The sequence below is a fragment of the Sphaerodactylus townsendi genome, linkage group LG05, assembly GCF_021028975.2.
Source record: "Sphaerodactylus townsendi isolate TG3544 linkage group LG05, MPM_Stown_v2.3, whole genome shotgun sequence".
Taxonomy (NCBI): domain Eukaryota; kingdom Metazoa; phylum Chordata; class Lepidosauria; order Squamata; family Sphaerodactylidae; genus Sphaerodactylus; species Sphaerodactylus townsendi.
Window position 1 is genome coordinate 133,061,270 of NC_059429.1, and position 20,859 is coordinate 133,082,128.

The following is a 20,859-nucleotide window of genomic DNA, read 5'->3' on the forward strand; positions in this document are numbered from 1 at the left end:
CCTCCGTCCCTCCCTTCCCCCTCCCCTCCCCTCCCCCTCCCTCCCTTCCTTCCTTCCCTCCTCCCTCCCTCCCTCCCTCCCTCCCTCCCTCCCTCCTTCCCTCCCTCCCTCCCTCCCTTCCCTTCCCTCCTCCCTCCCCTCCCTCCCTCCCTCCCTTCCTTCCCTCCCTCCCTCCCTCTCTCTCTCTCTCCCTCCCTCCCTCCCTCCCCCCCTTCCCCCCCTCCCCTCCCCTCCCCTCCCCTCCCTCCCTCCCTCCCTCCCTCCTTCCCTTCCCTCCTCCCTTCCCTCCCTTCCCTCCTTCCCTTCCCTCCTTCCTTCCCTCCCTCCTTCCTTCCTTCCTTCCCTCCTTCCTTCCCTCCCTTCCTTCCCTCCTTCCTTCCCTCCCTCCTCCCTTCCTTCCTTCCTTCCTTCCTTCCTTCCTTCCTTCCTTCCTTCCTTCCTTCCCTCCTTCCTTCCCTCCTTCCTTCCTTCCTTCCTTCCTTCCAGCAGTGGCGTAGGAGGTTAAGAGCTCATGTATCTAATCTGGAGGAACCCGGTTTGATTCCCAGCTCTGCCGCCTGAGCTGTGGAGGTTTATCTGGTGAATTCAGATTAGCCTGTACACTCCCACACATGTCAGCTGGGTGACCTTGGGCAAGTCACAGCTTCTCAGAGCTCTCTCAGCCCCACCCACCTCACAGGGTGTTTGTTGTGAGGGGGGGAGGGCAAGGAGATTGTCAGCCCCGTTGAGTCTCCTGCAGGAGAGAAAGGGGGGATATAAATCCAAACTCTTCTCTTCTCCTTCCTTCCTTCCTTCCTTCCTTCCTTCCTTCCTTCCTTCCTTCCTTCCTTCCTTCCTTCCTTCCTTCCTTCCTTCCTTCCTTCCTTCCTTCCTTCCTTCCTTCCTTCCTTCCTTCCTTCCTTCCTTCCTTCCTTCCTTCCTTCCTTCCTTCCTTCCTTCCTTCCTTCCTTCCTTCCTCTGCACTTTATTTGTTTGCCTTTGTGCTCTTGGGAAAATCAGAAGTTTCAGCTTAGGAAGAATAATGGACCACTGTCCAGCATGCCTTTGCTGTCCATTTCTGCTTGTCCAACAAGGTGCCAGCAAGGTGTCCAACAAGGTGCTGCGGGGAATGCTGCCCACAAGCATCACGTTAGAGATCCCTGAGCTATATCTTGCCACCTTCACTCCCCTCTTCACCTTTTACTCCCGTTCAGTTTCTGACAAATCTGTGGTGGCTCTGCCTTTTCCCCTTGCTTAGTGTGCTGTGCATCAGAACATCTGGTCTCCGCTTAGAAGGACTCACTTTCTCTCCCCGTTCCCCCTTTTGTGTTTGGCAGGCAAGGAATTCCGCCTAATCATCCTGAGCACCGTCCACACCACAGAGAGCCTCAGCAGCATCAAGTCACCCAACCTGGACTTCTTCAACAACGTACGGGTGCTGAACACCATCATGACGAGGGCTCAGTCACAGGTCATAGCTGTGGGCGATGCAACGGCCTTGTGCTCTTACGGCCAATGCAGCAAGGTCTGGAGGGGCTTCTTCAAGGAGTGCGTGGAGAAGGGGACAGTGACTCCCAAGACCCTTACCCTGGAGGAATTACGGCAGGCAGCATTTGACCAGGTTACCTGGAACAGGGCTAGCCCCGAGTTCGAGGGAACGGAAGACGACGGGAGTGACAGCACCTCCTGGTGTTCAAGCTCAGACTGCTTGAACATGGATGATCCCATCTTGCAGGAACTCTTGGATGAGACCACAGACGCGGCCGTGACGGTCTCCGAAGAAGGGCTGTTGAACGTGAAATCGGAGGCGTCGGTGACACGAGGCGACCGCCGGGAATACGTCAGCTTCCCTCCCGAAATCATGCACCACTATCTCCGCATGCAGCCAAGTTTGTACAAGCGCTGCGAGCTCATCAAGGAGGGATTTGATCGCGCATCGGCCTTTACTTTAGACGGCGCCCCTGCCTTGAACATCCAGATCAAGGGCAGGGTTAACTGCGGAATAGCTTTCACAGGGGACCAGGTCTTGGTGGAGATCCTGCCGAACAGTGCGGCAGCGTCCGCGCCCGAGGCCAGTTTGCACGGGAAGGTGGTCGGGGTGCTGAAGAAGGCCGAGAGGGAACGCACCTTTGTGTGCATGATGGATGAGTTCGACTCCCGCGTCATGGTTCCCATTGACCACACAGTCACAAAAATCTTTGTCCCAGGGCTGAGGGACTCACCCGATGTCCTCCCGATCCGCAAAATGGATGCCGGGGGGAAGGTCAGCCTGCTGAAACGCCAGAAGATATCACAGGAACTCAAGAAGAAAAGTCTTTTCGTGGTCCAAGTCATCAATTGGCGGGAGGGCTATTACTACCCTCTGGGGATTGTTACGGAAGTGCTGCCTATGGCGTCGACTCTAGCGGAAGGCCTGCGGATCCTCGGCATCGAGTACTGCCTCAAAAACCAATACTCCGCCGCTGTGAATAAGGAGGTGGCCAAAGTCACCTCTGAGAAGGTGGCGTCTGTGAAAAGTAGCCGTAAGGACTGTCGGAATTTCCTTACCTTCACTGTTGATCCCTCAGGTGCTAGAGACCTGGATGATGCCATCAGTGTCCGAGACTTAGGCGAGAAATACGAGATCGGCGTCCATATTGCTGACGTGGCATCAGTCGTTCCCAAAGGTTGTGCTCTGGACACCGAAGCCAAGAACAGGGGGGCCACTTTTTATGCTCCTGGGAAGGAACCCGTGTGCATGTTACCATCTGAACTAAGTCAAGACTTCTGCAGTCTCCTTCCGCAGAAAGATCGGCATGTGATCTCTCTCTTTATCGTAGTGAACAAGGCGTCGGACGAGGTGGCGGAAGTTCTCTTTCAGCTGTCCACCATCCGCTCGGACCGGCAGCTGACCTACGAGGAGGCAGAGGATATCATCCACCACTGTTACAGAGCAGAAGCACCAACACTTTGCTTCAACACCGTGGAGCACTGTGTTGCGGTTGCATACCACTTCTCCCAAGCTCATCGGTTCTCAAGGCTCCACGACGACTGTTATTATCATCAACTTGACGAGGATAGCTCTCTGGGCCAAAGATGTTCTCACCAGATGGTGGAGGAATTCATGATCATGTTCAACAGCTTTGTGGGAGAGTTCCTCACCACTAGGGATCTCACCAGGAACGTAACCCCTGTTCGGTGCCAGAGCGAGCCCCTCCCAGGACAGATCAGTCAGATGAGCAACAAGTACCGAGAGCTAATCCCGCTCTCCATCCACCTCTCGCACCATCTGAGACCTCAGACCCCTGGAGACTATGTGGGGACTGATGGCGAGTTTCTTCTCCTGACTCCATTGTGGGCTCACCTCAGGTCAGCTGCGACTGTTGGTGATTTCCACAGGATGCTTGACTTTATTACAACCGATGACATCCACCCTAAACTGGTACCCGTGAACCTGGAATTCCGAAAGCTTATGAGCCGTTCCTATTTCATATGTTCCAACTCGTCTGCCCAGTCCAGAGTGGGCCACTATTCCCTGCACGTGGACACTTACACGTGGGCTTCCTCTCCCATCCGGCGCTACATGGACATTGTGGTTCAGAGGAACCTTCTTTCTGTGCTCTTGAAGGGTCCAGTCTGGTACTCCCCCACAGACATTGAGCTCATTTGCCACGATTTCAACCGGAAGAACGGAATGGCGGCAGCTTACGAGAAGAAGGCCCACAATCTGGAGATGGCTGCTCAGTTGAAGCGGCAGGTCCAGCAGAAGTTTGCTTTCGTGATGAGTGTCGAGGAGATGGCCAAGAACTTCAAGGTCTTGTTTCCCCTGAACAAGGACACCCTCCCAGACCTTCATCTCATCAACTACAGGGCTCTACAGCTGGTAGAGCAGCCGGTTTTTATCAAAGAGCAAGACAGCATGAGGTTGACGTGGAAGAGGAGAATCTACTCCACCGTCACCAACCAGAACTGCACCCCCAAATCGTCCAGGATTCAGGACAGCATCGTCACCCTCTTCGCTATCCAGGTTTGGCGTGACATCCTAGAGGCTGTCAGAAGCAAAGATTACGAGATGGTCCCCGCTCTTCTCAAGGAAGGCCACAGCAAACAGTCGAGAATCGTGGGGAGGGCGCAGAGAAGCAGGTGCTCACATTACGTGGAACTGTCCCGGGAGCTCAGTGCCGGGGACGTCTTGCAACTTCAGCTCACGACGGGCGTCCAGAGGGGTTTCTTGGTGCCGTGCGTGCAGCTGTGGACTGCGGCTCCAGGCTTCGACGTGTGCCTGGAGCATGCCGAGAAACCCGTCGACTGCTTCTCCAAGTGTGCCTCGGAGGCTTCCAAGGAGAACTACAAGGATGTCAAGGAGTATCGCAGAGTGTGGCTGCCGCTCTGCGACATGGAATCCGCTTCGTGCGCCGTGTTTGAAAACGAGCCCATCGTCCTGTACGACGTCTGCATCGTCTGGGAGAAGCAGAGAACGAGGGAAGGCCAACTCCAGGGGACCTTTTCCTTGCCCGTAGAGTTCCTCAAGAAGTGTGATATCAAAGTAGATTTCAACAACTGCTTCCTCTGCATCCGCCTAGGAGGCCTGAAGCTCAGCAGCGAGCAGGACAACGTGGACTCGCTTAGCCACGGTCTCCAGAATCTCGGTTTGACCAAGAAGACTGCCAAGGCTGGCAGATTGATGGTCGATCCAGAGACGTACACTTGGGTGGCCCATGGGCGCACTGAGGAGTTTGGTAGCACTAAGAAGTCTGAAGAACGTGACCGAGAGACGGTGTGTTTCTACATCAATTTCACGTCCATGGAAAACATCCCTGTCGAGATCAGCCAGACGTCCTCCCGGTTTACTGTGGAGCTGATTCCAAAGTTGCTGCCTGATATGTAAGTCTCCCACTGCTCACGGACCCTCTTGGCTGGGTCACTGGGCGGGATGCAAAATTACCAGCAATTTGGATAACAAAGGGGATTTTAAAAGACCCATTTCCCTGTGTTTCATTCCCCTGGGTGGGGAACAAATTTGGGAGTAAATGAAAATACACATAATACTTCCTTATCAATGTTAAATTTATTTTATTGTTTTACCCTGAAGGTTTAGCCCAGGCTAGCCTGATATCATCAGTTCTTGAAAGCGATGCAGGGTTGGATTCATATCCCCCCCCCCTTTCTCTCCTGTAAGGAGACTCAAAGGGGCTTACGATCTCCTTTCTCTTCCCCCCCACAACAAACACCCTTTGAGGTGGGTGGGGCTGAGAGAGCTCTGTAGAGCTGTGACTAGCCCAAGGTCACCCAGCTGGCATGTGCTGGAGTGCACAAGCTAATCTAGTTTGCCAGATAAGCCTCCACAGCTCAAGTGGCAGAGCAGGGAATCAAACCCAGTTCCCCGGATTAGACTGCACCTGCTCTTAACCACTTCACCATGCTGGTTAGCACTTGGATGGGAGACCCGTGAGGAAGTCCAGGGTTGCTGGGCAGAGGCAATCAATGGCAAACCACATCTGTCCGTCTGTCTTAGATGTTTAAACTGCACTTCTCCCACAGGCTCAGTGCAGTTACCAGTGTATGTGTTATAACAAACACTGTATCCCAACAATGTGATTCCCCTTATACCACAATATAAATACACTAACTCATTTAAAACCACATTTTAGAACAGGATTTGCTGGTATTTGTGATTACAATATGAACCACATATTCATCTGCCTTGATGTGAATCTCCCAAAGGCACCTGGTGGGGGGCTCCCAAAGGCACCTGGTGGGCCACTGCGAGTAGCAGAGTGCTGGACTAGATGGACTGTGGTCTGATCCAGCTGGCTTGTTCTTATGTTCTTATGTTCTTATGAATGGCCCGAGCTGGCCCCACCTTGCCAGATCTTGGAAGCTAAGCAGGGTCAGTCCTGGTTAGGACTTGGATGGGAAGTCCAGGGTAGCTATGCAAATGCACACAATGGCAAACCACCTGTGTTTATCCCTTGCCTTGAAAACCACATGGAGTCTCCATAAGTCAGTTGCTTCTGGATGACATTTCACACACACACGCACACACTCTACTTAAAAAGTTATAATTTAGCAAATAAAATTGGACTGTTTGGCTCATGTGTGAAATTTAGAAGTATATTTTTTTACTGGTTGTGGTGGGTTTTCCAGGCTGTGTGGCCGTGGTCTGGTAGATCTTGTTCCTAACATTTTGCCTGCATCTGTGGCTGGCTTCTTCAGAGATGTATCACAGAGAGAAGTGTGTTACACACTGTGTCCAGACGAAACGTTAGGAACAAGGAACACCGGGCACGTGCCTGCAGGCCAAAAAATTGTTCCTTGCCCCCTCCCCTCCCCCCACTTACCTTAGTTTAGCCTGAAAAAGTTCAACCTGAAAAAGCAGCCTGTTCAGTTCAGGCTAAAAAGACACTTTCCAGAAGACCTTACCACCCCCAAGGTCTCCTGGGAAGTGTAGTTCCCACCAGGACGTTTTTCAGCCTGAACTGAACAGGCCGCTTTTCCAGCCTGAACTTTTTCAGGCTGAACCAAGGTAAGTAGGGGGCGGGGCCAGTTGCCATTTTGCCCCGGGCGCCATTTTCTCCCCTTATGTCACTGCTCTGAAGGATATTGACAGTCGGCTGAGAAGAGTTTCTCCAGATTCAGGCACGAGGGCTTTTTTTCACGCTCTCCTGTTTCTCAGCAGTGGCGTAGTGGCTAAGAGCAGTGGCTAAGAGCAGGTGCACTCTGATCTGGAGGAACCAGGTTTGATTCCCAGCTCTGCCGCTTGAGATGTGGAGGCTTATCTGGGGAATTCAGATTAGCCTGTACACTCCCACACACGCCAGCTGGGTGACCTTGGGCTAGTCACAGCTTCTCGGAGCTCTCTCAGCCCCACCTACCTCACAAGGTGTTTGTGGTGAGGGGGGAAGGGCAAGGAGCTTGTAAGCCCCTTTGAGTCTCCTACAGGAGAGAAAGGGGGGATATAAATCCAAACTCTTCTTCTTCTTCTTCTTCCTCGCAACCCTTCTCTTCTTCCTTTTCCTCGCAGTCGGAGAGAGAATGCCGTTCGGGACCTGAAAGATGCAAGTGAACTTGCAAAAAAGATAGCACTGAGAAAGGAGATTCCAAAACAAAGTGAGTGGAAATCACATCACAAAATAGGTATGCCAATAAAGGCTTGTTGTTGTTGTTGTTGTACATCACAAAATATAATATGAAGAAGAATGGTTTATTTATTGCCGGCATACTGCATTTCCTTTCAAGAGTCAAAGTTCCCTTCATCAGGCATACCCCGAAAATTTTGCTGGACTCTAAAGATGTTACAGGACTCGAATCTTAGCTGGGTCTAAGTAGTCTCTCAAGCTTTCAGCTGAGCCCTTCAGTGGAAGGTGGATAATGAGGAAGAAACAATGGCCCCTTCCGCACATGCAGAAAATGCACTTTTAATCCACTTTCACAATTGTTTGCAAGTGGATTTGGCTATTCCACACAGTAAAATCCAGCTGCAAAGTGCTTTGAAAGTGGATTGAAAGTGCATTATTCTGCAGGTGAGGAAGGGGCCAATGTGTTCCTCCCATCTGAATGATTATTAATCACATTATTTATTGAAGGCTACTACTGCTGCCGTAGTTTTATAGTTTTAAGGTTTTGTATTTTAAGCTGGGGTTATTCGATTTGTTTTATTGTATTGTTGTTTGTTGTGCACCGCCCTGAGCCCTTTGGGGGTAGGGCGGTTTACCAAATCGAATGAATGAATGAATGAATGAATGAATGAATGAATAAATAAATAAATACTGTAGACCTGATCAAACTGGATGCAGATTTAACTGACTGAAACTACAGTGTCTTTAATCAGGCTTAATTGACAGAGTGTCATGGGCTCCAAAGAGAACTCAGAGTTAACAACAATATTCTTTATTGAAGCTCTTTGCAGGTATTATAGCCATAGGACTCCATAGCCAGATCTGAAGAGTCTTAGAAGGCACAAGGATAGATATACTCTACAGGGACCCCCCCTCCCCCCAAGCCAAGTGGATGCAGTTGGACAAAAGCAGTATAGCATCATCTTTTTGTTTTCATAGCAGTACCATTCGGTTCACACAACAAGGCAAGGGCAGCGTTATCTCTAACTATAAAAGCCGGGAATTGGAATAAACCCCCTGAGAGGCCCGGGGAGGGGGAAGCAGGGGCGTATCTGCCTGGAGACATGGGATAACCCATGTCCCTGGGTGCAACTAATCTGGTCACGTGGGGGTGCAAAATCTGCCCCCCACATGACCAGATGGTCGTTGGACCCGCCCCCATGTAGCCCTGCTCCCGCGTAGCCCCAACAATGATGTGGGGCTCTGTGACACTCGAGGGCGCCTGGAGGTTTTGATCCACGGCGCCATTTGCACCCCATACGCCTCTGGGGGGGGGGCAAGAGAGGCAACGGACAGAGGCTGTGAGAGCAGAAACTGGGGGGAAGCTGATCAAAATAGGAGAGATAAGCAGATACGCACTGCCTGACGTCAACACTCTGGCAGGCCCCAGATTCCCAACAGGAGACAAGCTAGGGCAGTGGTGGCGAGCCTATGGCACTCCAGATGTTCATGGACTACAGTTTCCATTAGCCCCTGCCACCATGGCCAATTGGCCATGCTGACAGTGGCTGATGGGAATTGTGAGATCCAATATAGTGATCAACCCAGCAAATGAAATGGGGCCATGGGAAAACTGCACGCCATTGATCAACATGGGACAATGTCTGCACGAATGTCCCCTCTGAAGTTCCGACGTTATTATCTTGTTCAATTTTTGAGGGAGCTGGTATGGGTTTTGTTGTTTGGTACCTGTCTCACCATCCATTTGATGTTACTTGGTGTTTTTTCTTTAACGTGCAGAAATTCAGCAATCCCAACTCCTGATGCTCAGTAGCTATGATCTGCCGGGTCGACCAGAAATACACCGGAGGCTCAACCCCAGCCAAAACCGTGCCATTAGGGAGGCTCTGAGCAAACCGTTTACGCTCATCCAAGGCCCACCGGGTGAAATTTGACCGCTTTGGGAGGAGAAATAGCGGGTGGCCAGGTGTGAGGTGATTAACTCCGTCCCTAGTTAGCAAGCCACAGCTGTGGTGCACATTTTTCGAAGAGGTATATAAAAAAATAGGGATGTACTACTGCAAACTGAAAACACCCCCTGAGTCCAGAATGTGGGGAAAAAAATATGACAAGCATGTGATTATAAACCATGTTTGATATACCATCCGTAAAGGACCTGGGTGTCATCCTGGAATCCTCCTTGTCCTGGGAGGACCAGGTCGCACATATGGCCAGGACGGCCTTCTTCCATCTTCTTCAGACCAACCAATTGCCCCCCTATCTATCCCATGCAGGCCTGGCCACAGTGACCCATGCAGTGGCGTAGGAAAAGGAAATGGCACCTGGCCCTGCCCCGTGTCCCCCCCGTCCCCCCCGCGTCCCCCCTTATCGTAGTTCAGCCTGAAAAAGTTCAGGCTGAAAAAGCGGCCTCTTCAGTTCAGGCTGAAAAACGGCCTGGTGGGAACTAAAGTTTCCAGGTGATTTTCCGCCCCTGCCCCCACCCACCCCCCACCCCCCGCTCCCTTATAGCATTGTCTCTGGACCCATGTGGTGGTCACCTGCAGGCTAGATCGCTGTAACTCACTGTAGAACTGCTGTGAGTATGGTTTGGTTGAATTACCATCTTTGTGTTGATGGTGTACTGGAGGATTTTTAATCTATTCATTTGTTAATTTGTAATATTGTGATTACGGCTGCCTTGAGCCCAGCCTTTGGGCAGGGAGAGCAGGATATTAAACGAAATAATAAATCATAATGTAATAAAATTACTTAAAGAATGATGTTATGATGTTCTGCTGAAGCTAGTATGCCCACGAAAGCAGTCCCTGCAACAACCAGTCTTCCGGCTTTACTTTCTGTCTCTTTTGGGCTAGGGATGTAGAATCGTTTGACTGTGCTGTGGGAAAAAAAGTAATTGAGAGCTTAATTGTAGTTGCTTTGCCAGACCACTCTTCCCACTGATTTCAGTACGTTCATGTTTTTTTTAATTTGCCCTCTTACGCTATTTTGCCTTTTTAGCCCCCTCAAACCTCCAGGAAAGATGGGCTAGAAATGTTTCAAGTACATACCGTGTTTCCCCGAATATAAGACAGTGTCTTATATTAATTTTTGCTCCCAAAGATGCGCCATGGCTTATTTTCAGGGGATGTCTTATATTTCTGTGTTCTGTTTGTCGGGCATGCTTCCAAACAAAAACTTTGCTACGTCTTACTTTCGGGGGATGCCTTATATTTCGCACTTCAGCAAAACCTCTACTACGTCTTATTTTCCGGGGATGTCTTATATTCGGGGAAACAGGGTAAATACCTTGTTTTTGCATTTGTTGAGAGATGTGACGTTTTGTTCTGTCTGAATTTATGGTAGCCTTTTTTAAACCCTCCTTAATTAAAAAACAAACTCTCTTCTTCTTCCCCCCACGTAGGAACTGGAAAAACTGTTGTCGGTTCCCACATTGTTTATTGGTTCTGCCAGCTGAACCAGGAGAAGAAAGAAAACAAATCTTCCCTGGGTGAGGCGGATGAAGTCCGGAGCCACATCTTGTACTGTGGGCCCTCCAATAAGTCTGTTGACGTTGTTGCTGGTGAGTATCTTTCTGCCCTAAACAAGGTCTATCTGCGACTGTTTTATCCTGTCCTCGTTCCAAGTCACTCTGCTTGACGTGCATGGTCCTTCTGCCCTTGGTTTGGCCTCCCAGCAATCCTTGAGCGGTACATCATGTGTGTATTTTTTATTACATTTTTAATTTTCGTAAAATTTAAATTAATCCTTACCAACACAGTAATGTAGGAAGCTTGCATATGTTCATCCGCTCAAATCCCAACTTAAATTCCGACTAGCGATTTCAAATCTAAATAAGATCTGGGATTGTAGAGCTCCTCCCCCCTCCCGCCGGCCTGGGGTAGCCAGGCTGTTCCTCCTCCTGTTGGCTGTTCCTCCTCCTCCTTCCCAGGTGATGTTTGACCCATCCTCGTTGGTGGAAGTAGGTGGTGGAAGTAGGTGGTGCGGCTCACTAAACTACAGAGCTGCAGGTTTGAATCCCATGGGCTGGCTTGCCACGTTAGCCTCTGGCAGTCAAAGGCGAACTGCCTATGGGGACGGGGGGGTGGGGGTGTCAGATGACCCCGAGCGCAACAGTGGGGGATCAAAATCACCCCATCTGTCTCCACCCCCATGCTGACCCACCGTAGTACTCTGCCCCTCCCACCCGTCAACTTCTGCCCTCCCCAGGGTGGCTCAAGGGAGGCGGGGGGGGGCCTTGCTGCTGTGGTGCCCGTCTGAGCCACACGCACCCCTGAGCCCCGCCCCCAAGCACAGGGGGCACCCGGAGCAGCTATTTCCCCCTGATTTGCTTCTGCTGGCAGGTCACATGGCCCAACTCTCCTGAACTAGCCTGGCCCAGGCTCCACCGATCCCCAGTGGCGAGGGTTGCCTTCTGTTCCCTCCTCACCCTTTCCCTCCTTTTTCCTTCTCTGTCTCACTGATCATCTCCCTGACTCTTCCATTTCTCCTCCTCGACTACTGCCCCCTTGACGTATCTCCCTTCTGCCCGGTCCCTGAACCCCCTTCTCCACTCTCCCATAGGCCATCTGTCTAGCCCGGCCGGGGCCCTGATTGGCCGGCCGACTCCCTGCCCCTCCTCCCCTTTCAAGCATGGGCAGGGCTAGGTGCTTCTGCCTTTTGCTGCGGACCAGGTGCTGCCTGCCTGCTGTTGGATGCCCTGGTGCTCCTGGGTGCTGGTTGTGTGGGTGGCTTCCTGCCACCATTGCCCACCGGCCTCCTCTGAACCATGTTCATGCTTGAGGGGGGCAGGGCTGGCCGGGGCACCCTCCTCCTGCCCAACATCTTTGTCCCTGGCCGCTCTGATGCCTGCACTGAGCGCAGGGTTGTGTTGGAACGTGGATCAGCCCAGCCCTGTGCATGAGTGCATTAAAGGAGCTCTTCCAAACAGATATATGCAAAAAGGAAAACTTGCGTTTCTTTCAAGTAACGTCGGATCCCAAGCATTGTTCCAGGCGAGAAGTAGATACTAAGAAACCTTTCTTATACCCGAAAAGCAGGGAATTGGCTGGCGTAACCTATGGCGCGGTGCTGCCAGAGGTTGAGGCACTCAGACCCTCTCTGTGGAGCAATTGCAGCAAGCAAACAGAATGCCCTCCCCCCCCATTCTAGTGGCTGGCCTGGGCCGGGCTGGAGCCTCTATTTTTAGCGATTAAATGTTCCGAAGACCCTGGTTTTGGGGAAGCAGTTCTTAGGGTAGCCCTGTCAAGCTGTTAGCAACCCCACTGATTTTTGTGCAAGAACCACAGCGCGATCCCTTTACTCCTGGGGGGAGTAAGCTCGGTTGCTGGCAATGGGGCTTGCTTCTGAGTAAACCCTCCTAGGGTCGTGATTCACCCGTTGGAAGCGTTGCCCGGTTGCTTCAAAGCAAAGCCACCGACTACCACCAAGCTTACTCCCGAGTAACGAGCACCTCGTTTTTTTCTAAACTAAAACCTCAGTATTCAGGGTTGGAAATTCGCCAGCGTGTTGACACTTTCGGCGATAAATAGAGTGGGTTTTGTTGGTTTACCAATTTGGGCACCTTTCGGGTCACCCGAAAAGGTTCACCATCACTGTACTAAAGAGATAACTTTTCCTATCACAAGTGGGCATTCTAACACACTATCACGTATGTGCAAGTGTGAAATGCTTCTGAGGGAAAGGCTCAGCAGGAGCAGGTAGCCATTACATGTGCTCAGCGCAAAAGGAGAAGAAGAAAGAAAATGGCTGCAGGGTGAAGAGGGAGGAGCTGGTGGGCGGAGCCTAGACGCGGAGAGCAAACAATAGAACAGCTTAGAGATACACAGCACCCCCCCCCCCCCAATTGTCCAGGCACACAGAAGTCGCTTATTCCAACAGGTAGTTGGCAGCACGTCAGGCGATTGCACTTGAGTGCAGACACTTTGGTTGGGTGGGGTGAAGTCCAGGACGGCGGAGGACCCTGTCTCCAGACAAAGATCTAAGTGCAATATTTTATTCTTGGCCCTTGTTATCTCTTGTTACCTGAGTCTAGTTCACTGAGTCATTCCGTTTTCTTCCATACTCTGTGGATGATCTGTTATGCACCAAAGATGCCATTGTTGAATATTCCACTACTTTGTTCATTCCAGAGGTGGGATCCAGCAGGTTCTCACCGGTTCCCGAGAGTAGGTTACTAATTATTTGTGTGTGCCGAGAGGGGGTTACTAATGGGTGGTTTTGCCACGTGATTTTTGCCTTAGTTACGCCCCTCCTCCCAGCAGTAGCGCGCAGAACTTGAAGCAGTCTAGCAGGAGGTGCACCGGCGTGCGTGGCAGCGTGCGCCTGCATGCATTCAAGTTTCAAGGAGACCGGAGGCAGCGGCTGCGTCCTTGCAGCACAGCCCCCCTCGCCTTCAGGGGAATGCCCCTGGCCTCGGAATGCCTACACCCACCCATGCCCACGCCGTGTCTCCAACACCCAGTCAGTCCATTTGGCGCACGCTACGCCACAGTTTGAATCCCACCACCATGGGAACCTGTTACTAAAATGTTTGGATCCCACCACTGGTTCATTCGCCTGTAAGGTCTGGGTGACGGACATCTTTGCATGTTGTTTTGAGGCGAGGGGGGTCCTGGAAGAGAATTCTTTTTACTGTTGGAGATGTTTTGCGTTCTCTGCAGAGATGCTGATGAAGATTAAAGGAGTGAAGCCCCTCAGAGTATATGGAGAGATGGTAGAAATGATGGAGTTTCCCTTCCCTGGGAGTAGTTTACATGTTTCACGGAAAGGAACGCGGGACACAAAATCTAAGCCAGACATCAGGTATGAAAATCAATGTTTCCTTGCTTGATCAGACGGAGGCCTGGCCCTTACCCCAAACAAAAGTTCAAAAGAAAAATTCAAACAAAAGTTCAAAACAAAAGTTCAAAAGAAGAATGGCTGAGTTACAGAAGTGTAGCGGGGCAAAATGGCGCCCGGAGCAAAATGGCGCCCCCCTCACCCCCAGTAGCTATGCACCCCTCCACAGAGGTGGGATCCAGCAGATTCTCACCAGTTCCCGAGAGTGGGTTACTAATTATTTGCGTGTGCCGAGATGGGGTTACTAATTGGGTCCGCTTTTCCGTTAGAAATTCCATTAGGTCCAAAAATCATAAAGTCCTGTTGTTTCTTATGTGGCTGGTTAGCGAATGTAGAAAACGGGATAATTCTCCCTGTTGGGCTGTTTTAAAAACATGTTTTAGTAATATGGTAAAGTTCCTTGTTTAAGGAAAGTATCCTTCTTTTGATTTCTAGAAATTTGATTTCTAGAAACAAAATTAAATATTTGAAAGTATTAAGTATTTGACAGGCAGTCAATGAGAGGAGAAGTCGTTGTTTCTGTTGGCAGTACAAATAGAATCATAGAATCATAGAGTGGGAAGAGACCCCAAGGGCCATCAAGTCCAACCCCCTGCCACGCAGGAAGACACAATCAAAGCACTCCTAGATACATCTAGCGACTGTGATCACAGTATGCTACCCTACGATTCTGCATTTGGAAGCACAAGACAGAAAAATGGATCATTTCAAGGTTTCTTGTCCTCATGGTTGCAATTATACTCTTGGTGCCAATGTCTACAGTTAAAGGATTATATTAAGAAGAGCCTTTTGGAGTGAAAATTGGGCAATATTAACTTTAGATATACTCCTAGAGGAGAAAGAAAAACTTTACATGAATTATAATGGCAGTAGACGATAGGACTTGCTATAATGAGTTTAAATTATGGACAGAAAGATACCAGCTGGAAATTAGGAACTTTTTTTTTACAGTAAGAGTTTTTTTACAGTAACAGAGAAATTATTAATGCCCCGCCCCCCCGGAATGCCCGGCCACGCCCCCGCCCCCGTTGTGCCCCGCCCAGCCCCATTGGCGCTACGCCACTGTTTGAATCCCACCACCATGGGAACCTGTTACTAAAATTTTTGGATCCCACCACTGCCCCTCCCCACCCACCATGGTAGCTATGCCCTCCTGCACCCACTTACCAGAAGTGTGGGGGGGTGATTTTCCGCCCCCATGTGACTCACCGGGGGGGTGCCTGGGGCATTTGTCCCCAGATGTCCCCATTATAGCTACGCGACCGCTCAGTTGCAAACCTGTGCATAATTTCCTGAGAACAGGTCCTACTGAACAGTACAACAGATTACCCCAGGCTGGAATCCAGTCTTTTCCTTGTAAAAAAAACCCAAACCCTATTTTTCACAGGGATATCACTTTACACTACCGGATCCGACGTCAGCCAAATCCTTTTGCAAGAGAGATCTGTCAGTTTGATGCCCGTGTGAAAAGTGGAGAGGAGATCTCCGAGGAAGAAGTGGAGAGGTGAGTATAGGACAGTCACTCGTCACTGTTTGACGTGGGTAGCAGCCCAGTTAAAAGGAGATCCCGTATGCATTCAGAGGATGTTTTGGCCTCATCCGGCACCTTGGCTACATCAGGGCTCGTTGTTTATTCTTATTAGAAAAAGACCTTTTTGTTCATATTTTGGCATCCTGACACATTTCACAAACAGCAGCCGATCCTTAGCCTAGGGCAGTGGGAAGAAGAAGAAGAAGAGTTTGGATTTATATCCCCCCTTTCTCTCCAATAGAAGACTCAAAGGGGCTGACAATCTCCTTGCCCTTCCCCCCTCACAACAAACACCCTGTGAGGTGGGTGGGGCTGAGAGAGATCCGAGAAGCTGTGACTAGCCCAAGGTCACCCAGCTGGCATGTGTGGGAGTGTACAGGCTAATCTGAATTCCCCAGATAAGCCTCCACAGCTCAGGCGGCAGAGCTGGGAATCAAACCCGGTTCCTCCAGATTAGATACACGAGCTCTTAACCTCCTATGCCACTGCTGCTCCCACGCCACTGGTAGCGAACCTATGCCAATTGGCCATGCTGGCAGGGGCTGATGGGAATTGTAGTCCATGAACATCTGGAATGCCATAGGTTCGCCACCACTGCCCTAGGGCAAGACATTGTTTCTCTGCTTCTCTGCGCTGTGGGGGAAAGTGTGAGGTGAATTTTAAAAAAGCTTTTCGGGCTTCCAGTGCCGTGGAAAAGCTCTTTGGAGGGGGTGGAGCAGCATCGAAGTTGCACTGTCCCAACCTGCCTGACATCTCTGGATGGGGCTGGGAATCTCCCTGATCCCAGTCCGTAGGAGGGCAGGAAAAGATAAAACAAGACCGTCTGTCTGTCTGTCTGTCTGTCTGTCTGTCTGTCTGTCTGTCTGTCTGTCTGTCTGTCTGTCTGTCTGTCTGTCTGTCTGTCGTTTCGCCTGTCCCAAAACTGGCTTGGGGTGATTTACAGATCAAACAACAACACAATAAAACAGTCTCAGCATTCTTAGAAACCCATAAAGTTGAAAAAGCCGAGTAGCGGTCTAGAATTTATTCATAAGAACATAAGAACAAGCCAGCTGGATCAGACCAGAGTCCATCTAGTCCAGCTCTTCTACTCGCAGTGGCCCACCAGGTGCCTTGGGGAGCTCACCTGCAGGAGGTGAAAGCAATGGCCTTCTGTGGCTGTTGCTCCCGATCACCTGGTCTGTTAAGGCATTTGCAATCTCAGATCAAAGAGGATCAAGATTGGTAGCCATAAATCGACTTCTCCTCCATAAATCTGTCCAAGCCCCTTTGAAAGCTATCCAGGTTAGTGGCCATCACCCCCTCCTGTGGCAGCATATTCCAAACACCAATCACACGTTATGTATTAATTATAATTAAATCAGTCCAATTGAAAAGTTGATAAATATTTAATAAATGCAATAAAGACATGGTTTTACATAAACAGTTTCATGCCACCTGTTTTGCTCAAATGAAACCTTCCACATTTCATTCATTCCATACGAGGCAAAGAAACACCTCCCCGCCCACATCTCCTACAAAACAATTTGGATGGGGAGGTGTTTCTTGTTAATTTCTCCGTGACTTCACATCTCTACACCACATTCACATTAGTATTGGGTGCACAGCATTGGGTGCACAGTATTGGGTGCACAGCATAGTTTCCCAAGAACCTCAGCATGCTTTCTTTAAATTAAGAAAGCAAGTTGCTAGGCCTCATGACGGAAAGGGTCTTAGAATATTTACTATCTAAATAAGGTTCTCCATGCTGAAGATGGGACTTCTGTAACTTCCTCTCTCAAGTCGCAAAACCTGAATAATGGAATAAACAGCACATAGTAATGGGAAAAAATTGTGAAAATTGACTCAGTGCTTGTAATGTATATAGTTTGGGGAATGGATGTTTTCGGTTTTATATATTTCTTAATTTTATTTTTATATTTTTTAAATTTATTATGCTTGTATACCGCCCTCCCCCGAAGGGCTTGGGGCGGTGAACAACAAAATACATGAATAGAGCACAGATAAAAGCAATAAATACTGAAATTAATTAATAATACTTATGGCTCTATACTCAAATAATTAATTTTCAACTTTTTAAACTGTGAATACAAACTGTCCAATCAAAAGCAAAAAAAATTACATAAAACTTGCCATCTTACATTTTTTTAACTGTTACAATGGTTTTTTATTAAATTTTTGCCATATTATCAAGTTTAGGAAACATTTTTAAACTCTTCATTTTGATCATCAATGGCACGTGTCTATTATAGATTCTTGTGCCCACTAATCATTTATTTGTAAATTTCTAATTCTGTAGTTTCCTTCTCTTATCCTAAATTTATGGAAGTTAGTAATATATTCCATTTATTTTGAAATTCTGTAATGGGTCTGTTATGCACTAAGGACTTTAATCTTGCCATTGTTGAATGTTCTGTTAGTTTACTTAGCCATTCAGCGTATCTAATAAGAAACTTTTCTGGGATAATACTATATTGTTTTGAATATCTTCTGTATCTCTGGCTGTTTCCGCACGGCCACCCTGGGGGTTGGGTCGGCGTACATGATGCTGACCCAACCCTGCCGGGACCGTTCGCACGAACGGTCCCGATAACTACCAGGAAGATGGCGCTGCGCTGCGCCGTTGCCCGATAGACTCACCTTCCCTGCGACCATCCGGTATTCGCCCGAGAACCAGGGGACATGCTACCCCTGCATTCGCGTGAGCCCATCCCAGTCGCGGGGCAGGAAGCGTGTCCCAAAAGACCTCGGCGACGCTTCTCACTGTCGCAGGAAAATATGTCGATGAAAGGGGGGGGATGGTGCCTTCCATCCATGCCGATTAAGCATGGCCGGTTGCAGGATCCACTGTTTCCCAAAAACCTGCAGGCTCCGGGGAGCAAGGTTGGGGAAACAGTGGCCAGCGTCACTAAGGGGAGGGAGGCGAGGGGCAGCGTAACTGCGAAACAGCTGCGCTATCTGAACTTAACCGTCCCCAGGGGCTGTATTTGGCCCGTGCGGAAAGGGCCTCTGAATCATTATCAAATATTTTCTCGCTTTCTTACACATCCACCACATGTGATAAAATGTCACTTCTGTGTTTTGACATTGCAACATTTGCTGTTATAATCTTTGGTAGCTCCTGTTATTTCTTTTGATGTCACATACCACTTAGAAAACATTTTATACCAGTTTTCTCTTAGCGTCTGAAATTCTGCAAATGTAATTTCTTTAGTCCATAACTTTTCCCATTGATTGATGCTCATATTCTCTCCAAACGTTTGTGCCCATTTTACCACGCAGTCTCTCGCTTGCTCTGTTTCAGCATCATGGATGTTAACAGCTCGTAAATTTATCCTGATAGATGGGGTGTTGTGTGGTTTCCGGGCTGTATGGCCATGTTGTGGTAACATTTTCTCCTGACGTTTCACCTGCATCTGTGGCTGGCATCTTCAGAGGATCTGATGGTAGTAAAGCAAGTGTAGTATATCTGTGGAATGTCCAGGGTGGGAGAAAGAACCATTTTCCTGTTAACAAGTGTAAAGGGTGCAATTAGCAAGCTTGATCAAAGGCCAGGCTACCACAATGCAGATGCCCTCACTAATTGACTATGCTGTCTTCATGGTTACTCACTTGCTAAATGAGTGGATCCCACCCAACACATGCATATCAAGCTTGCTAATTGCACCCTTTACACTTGTTAATAGGCAAATGGTTCTTTCTCCCACCCTGGACATTCCACAGGTATATATACTCCACTTGCTTTACTACCATCATATCCTCTGCAGATGCCAGCCACAGATGCAGGCGAAACTGTTGGGATAAGTGCTCCTGGTAGTTGGAGATTATCCCTATTCGTAGTTAGCAGTGCGGCATGGGTGGCTGGAACACAGCAGAAGCCCTTACCTCGTGTGCATGCGTGTGCGTGATGGATCCCAATGTGCGGCAAGCTTACACAAAAGAAAGTCGGAGTCAGTTGTAGTTTCTAATCTAATAAAAAAGAGTATTTATTAGTGAACTCCATTCTGGATAGAAAGGTAGGTAGATAGAGTCACTATGCTATCCTAATCTAGCTGGATGGAGATGGATGCGAGGAGCACCCATCCTCTCTCTAGGCATGGTAGGAAGAAAAAGTGAGAAGGGGTCGAGGACGAAGCCGGAAGGAAGGAAGTCCCTGAGAGTATCAGTCTAACATCAAAGGGATAGAACCAGCATGATAGAGTAAAGGTGTCAAATCCCTAGGTCCCTATCTAGCCACTAGCTCTCTAGTAAAAAACCCCCCTGTAGGTTGAGGCCGGAAACAGCGTAACAGTGTAAAGTCCTTCACTTCCAACAGAAACATCAGGAGAAACTGCTACTAGAACACAACCACACAACCCGGAATCCACACAGCACCCCAGTGATTCCGGCCGTGAAAGCCTTCGACAATATATCCTAATAGATGTTTCATATCTCCTATAGCTAACTGTTCAAAATTAGTTTTCTTTCTCAAATGTCCTCCTCCTTTCTTTAGTTCTTTACATTTTGAAATAATTTGATTATGCAGTAGCCGTAAAATATCCCTGGACGTTTTTGAGCTGCCGAATTGTGGAATGCCTGGCTGTAGTTTTCGTACCTCTGCTACAAGACTTACTGGTTTCCATTGTGGCGTTCTAGCTACAAGCGTCTCCTCAGCAAAGCCAACAAACATGAGCTACAGCGCCATGACGTTATCCTGTGCACATGCTCAGCCTCCTGTGCGTACAGCTTGACCAAATACCTGAACGTCAAACAAGTGCTCATTGACGAATGCGCCATGTCCACGGAGCCAGAGACCTTGATCCCACTCGTGAGCCACAAGAAAGTGGAGAAGGTGAGCTAGGCAACCTAGAATGGCTTTCTGAACTAGTTCACAGGACTAGTTGTCAAACTGTCCTGCAGCATCACCTATCATGGGCTACAGCCTACCGCAGTGATGGCGAACCTATGGCACGGGTGCCAGAGGTGGCACTCAGAGCCCTCTCTGTGGGCACTCGTGCACAGAGTTAATCATGTGGGAGGAGGGTGGAAAATCACCCCCCCACACACACACATCTAGGCTGGTCTAGGCATGATCCTTTACCTGGGTGTAAGCTCGGTTGCTGGCAATGGGGCTTACTTCTGAGTAAACCCTCCTAGGATCGTGATTTAATCATTTGAAGCGTTGCATGGTTGCTTCACTAAGCTTACTCCGGAGTAACGTGCGCCTTGGAGCCAACCGCTTTTTTCTAATCTGAAACCTCAGTATTCAAGTTAAATTGCCGGCTTGGCACTTTGCGATAAATAAGTGTGTTTTGGGTTGCAATTTGGGCACTCGGTCTCGAAAAGGTTCACCATCACTGGCCTACCGCATCAGGCCATGATTCTCAGATACTTAGTAAAAAAAATTCAGTTGTTTCTAGCAAAATGCTCGTCCCGTGCTGTGGATTTTCTGTATGCCTGCATTCATTCTTAACG

General features: G+C 49.2%; 1 protein-coding gene across 3 annotated transcripts in view; it reads left to right on the forward strand.

The window, feature by feature from the left end:
• The window catches only part of HELZ2 (helicase with zinc finger 2), a 68,903-nt gene that overhangs the window by 38,586 nt on the left and 9,458 nt on the right, over nt 1–20,859 (forward strand). Inside the window, exons 10-16 of one of the 3 annotated variants that reach the window (XM_048498868.1) lie at nt 1,317–4,842; nt 6,983–7,095; nt 8,817–8,960; nt 10,438–10,596; nt 13,697–13,838; nt 15,262–15,378; nt 20,041–20,236. In XM_048498868.1, coding sequence (XP_048354825.1) covers nt 1,317–4,842; nt 6,983–7,095; nt 8,817–8,960; nt 10,438–10,596; nt 13,697–13,838; nt 15,262–15,378; nt 20,041–20,236 — 4,397 coding nt within the window. The remainder of the gene's footprint in view (nt 1–1,316; nt 4,843–6,982; nt 7,096–8,816; nt 8,961–10,437; nt 10,597–13,696; nt 13,839–15,261; nt 15,379–20,040; nt 20,237–20,859) is intronic. The other 2 variants (XM_048498869.1, XR_007244680.1) reach the window with 2 other exon arrangements.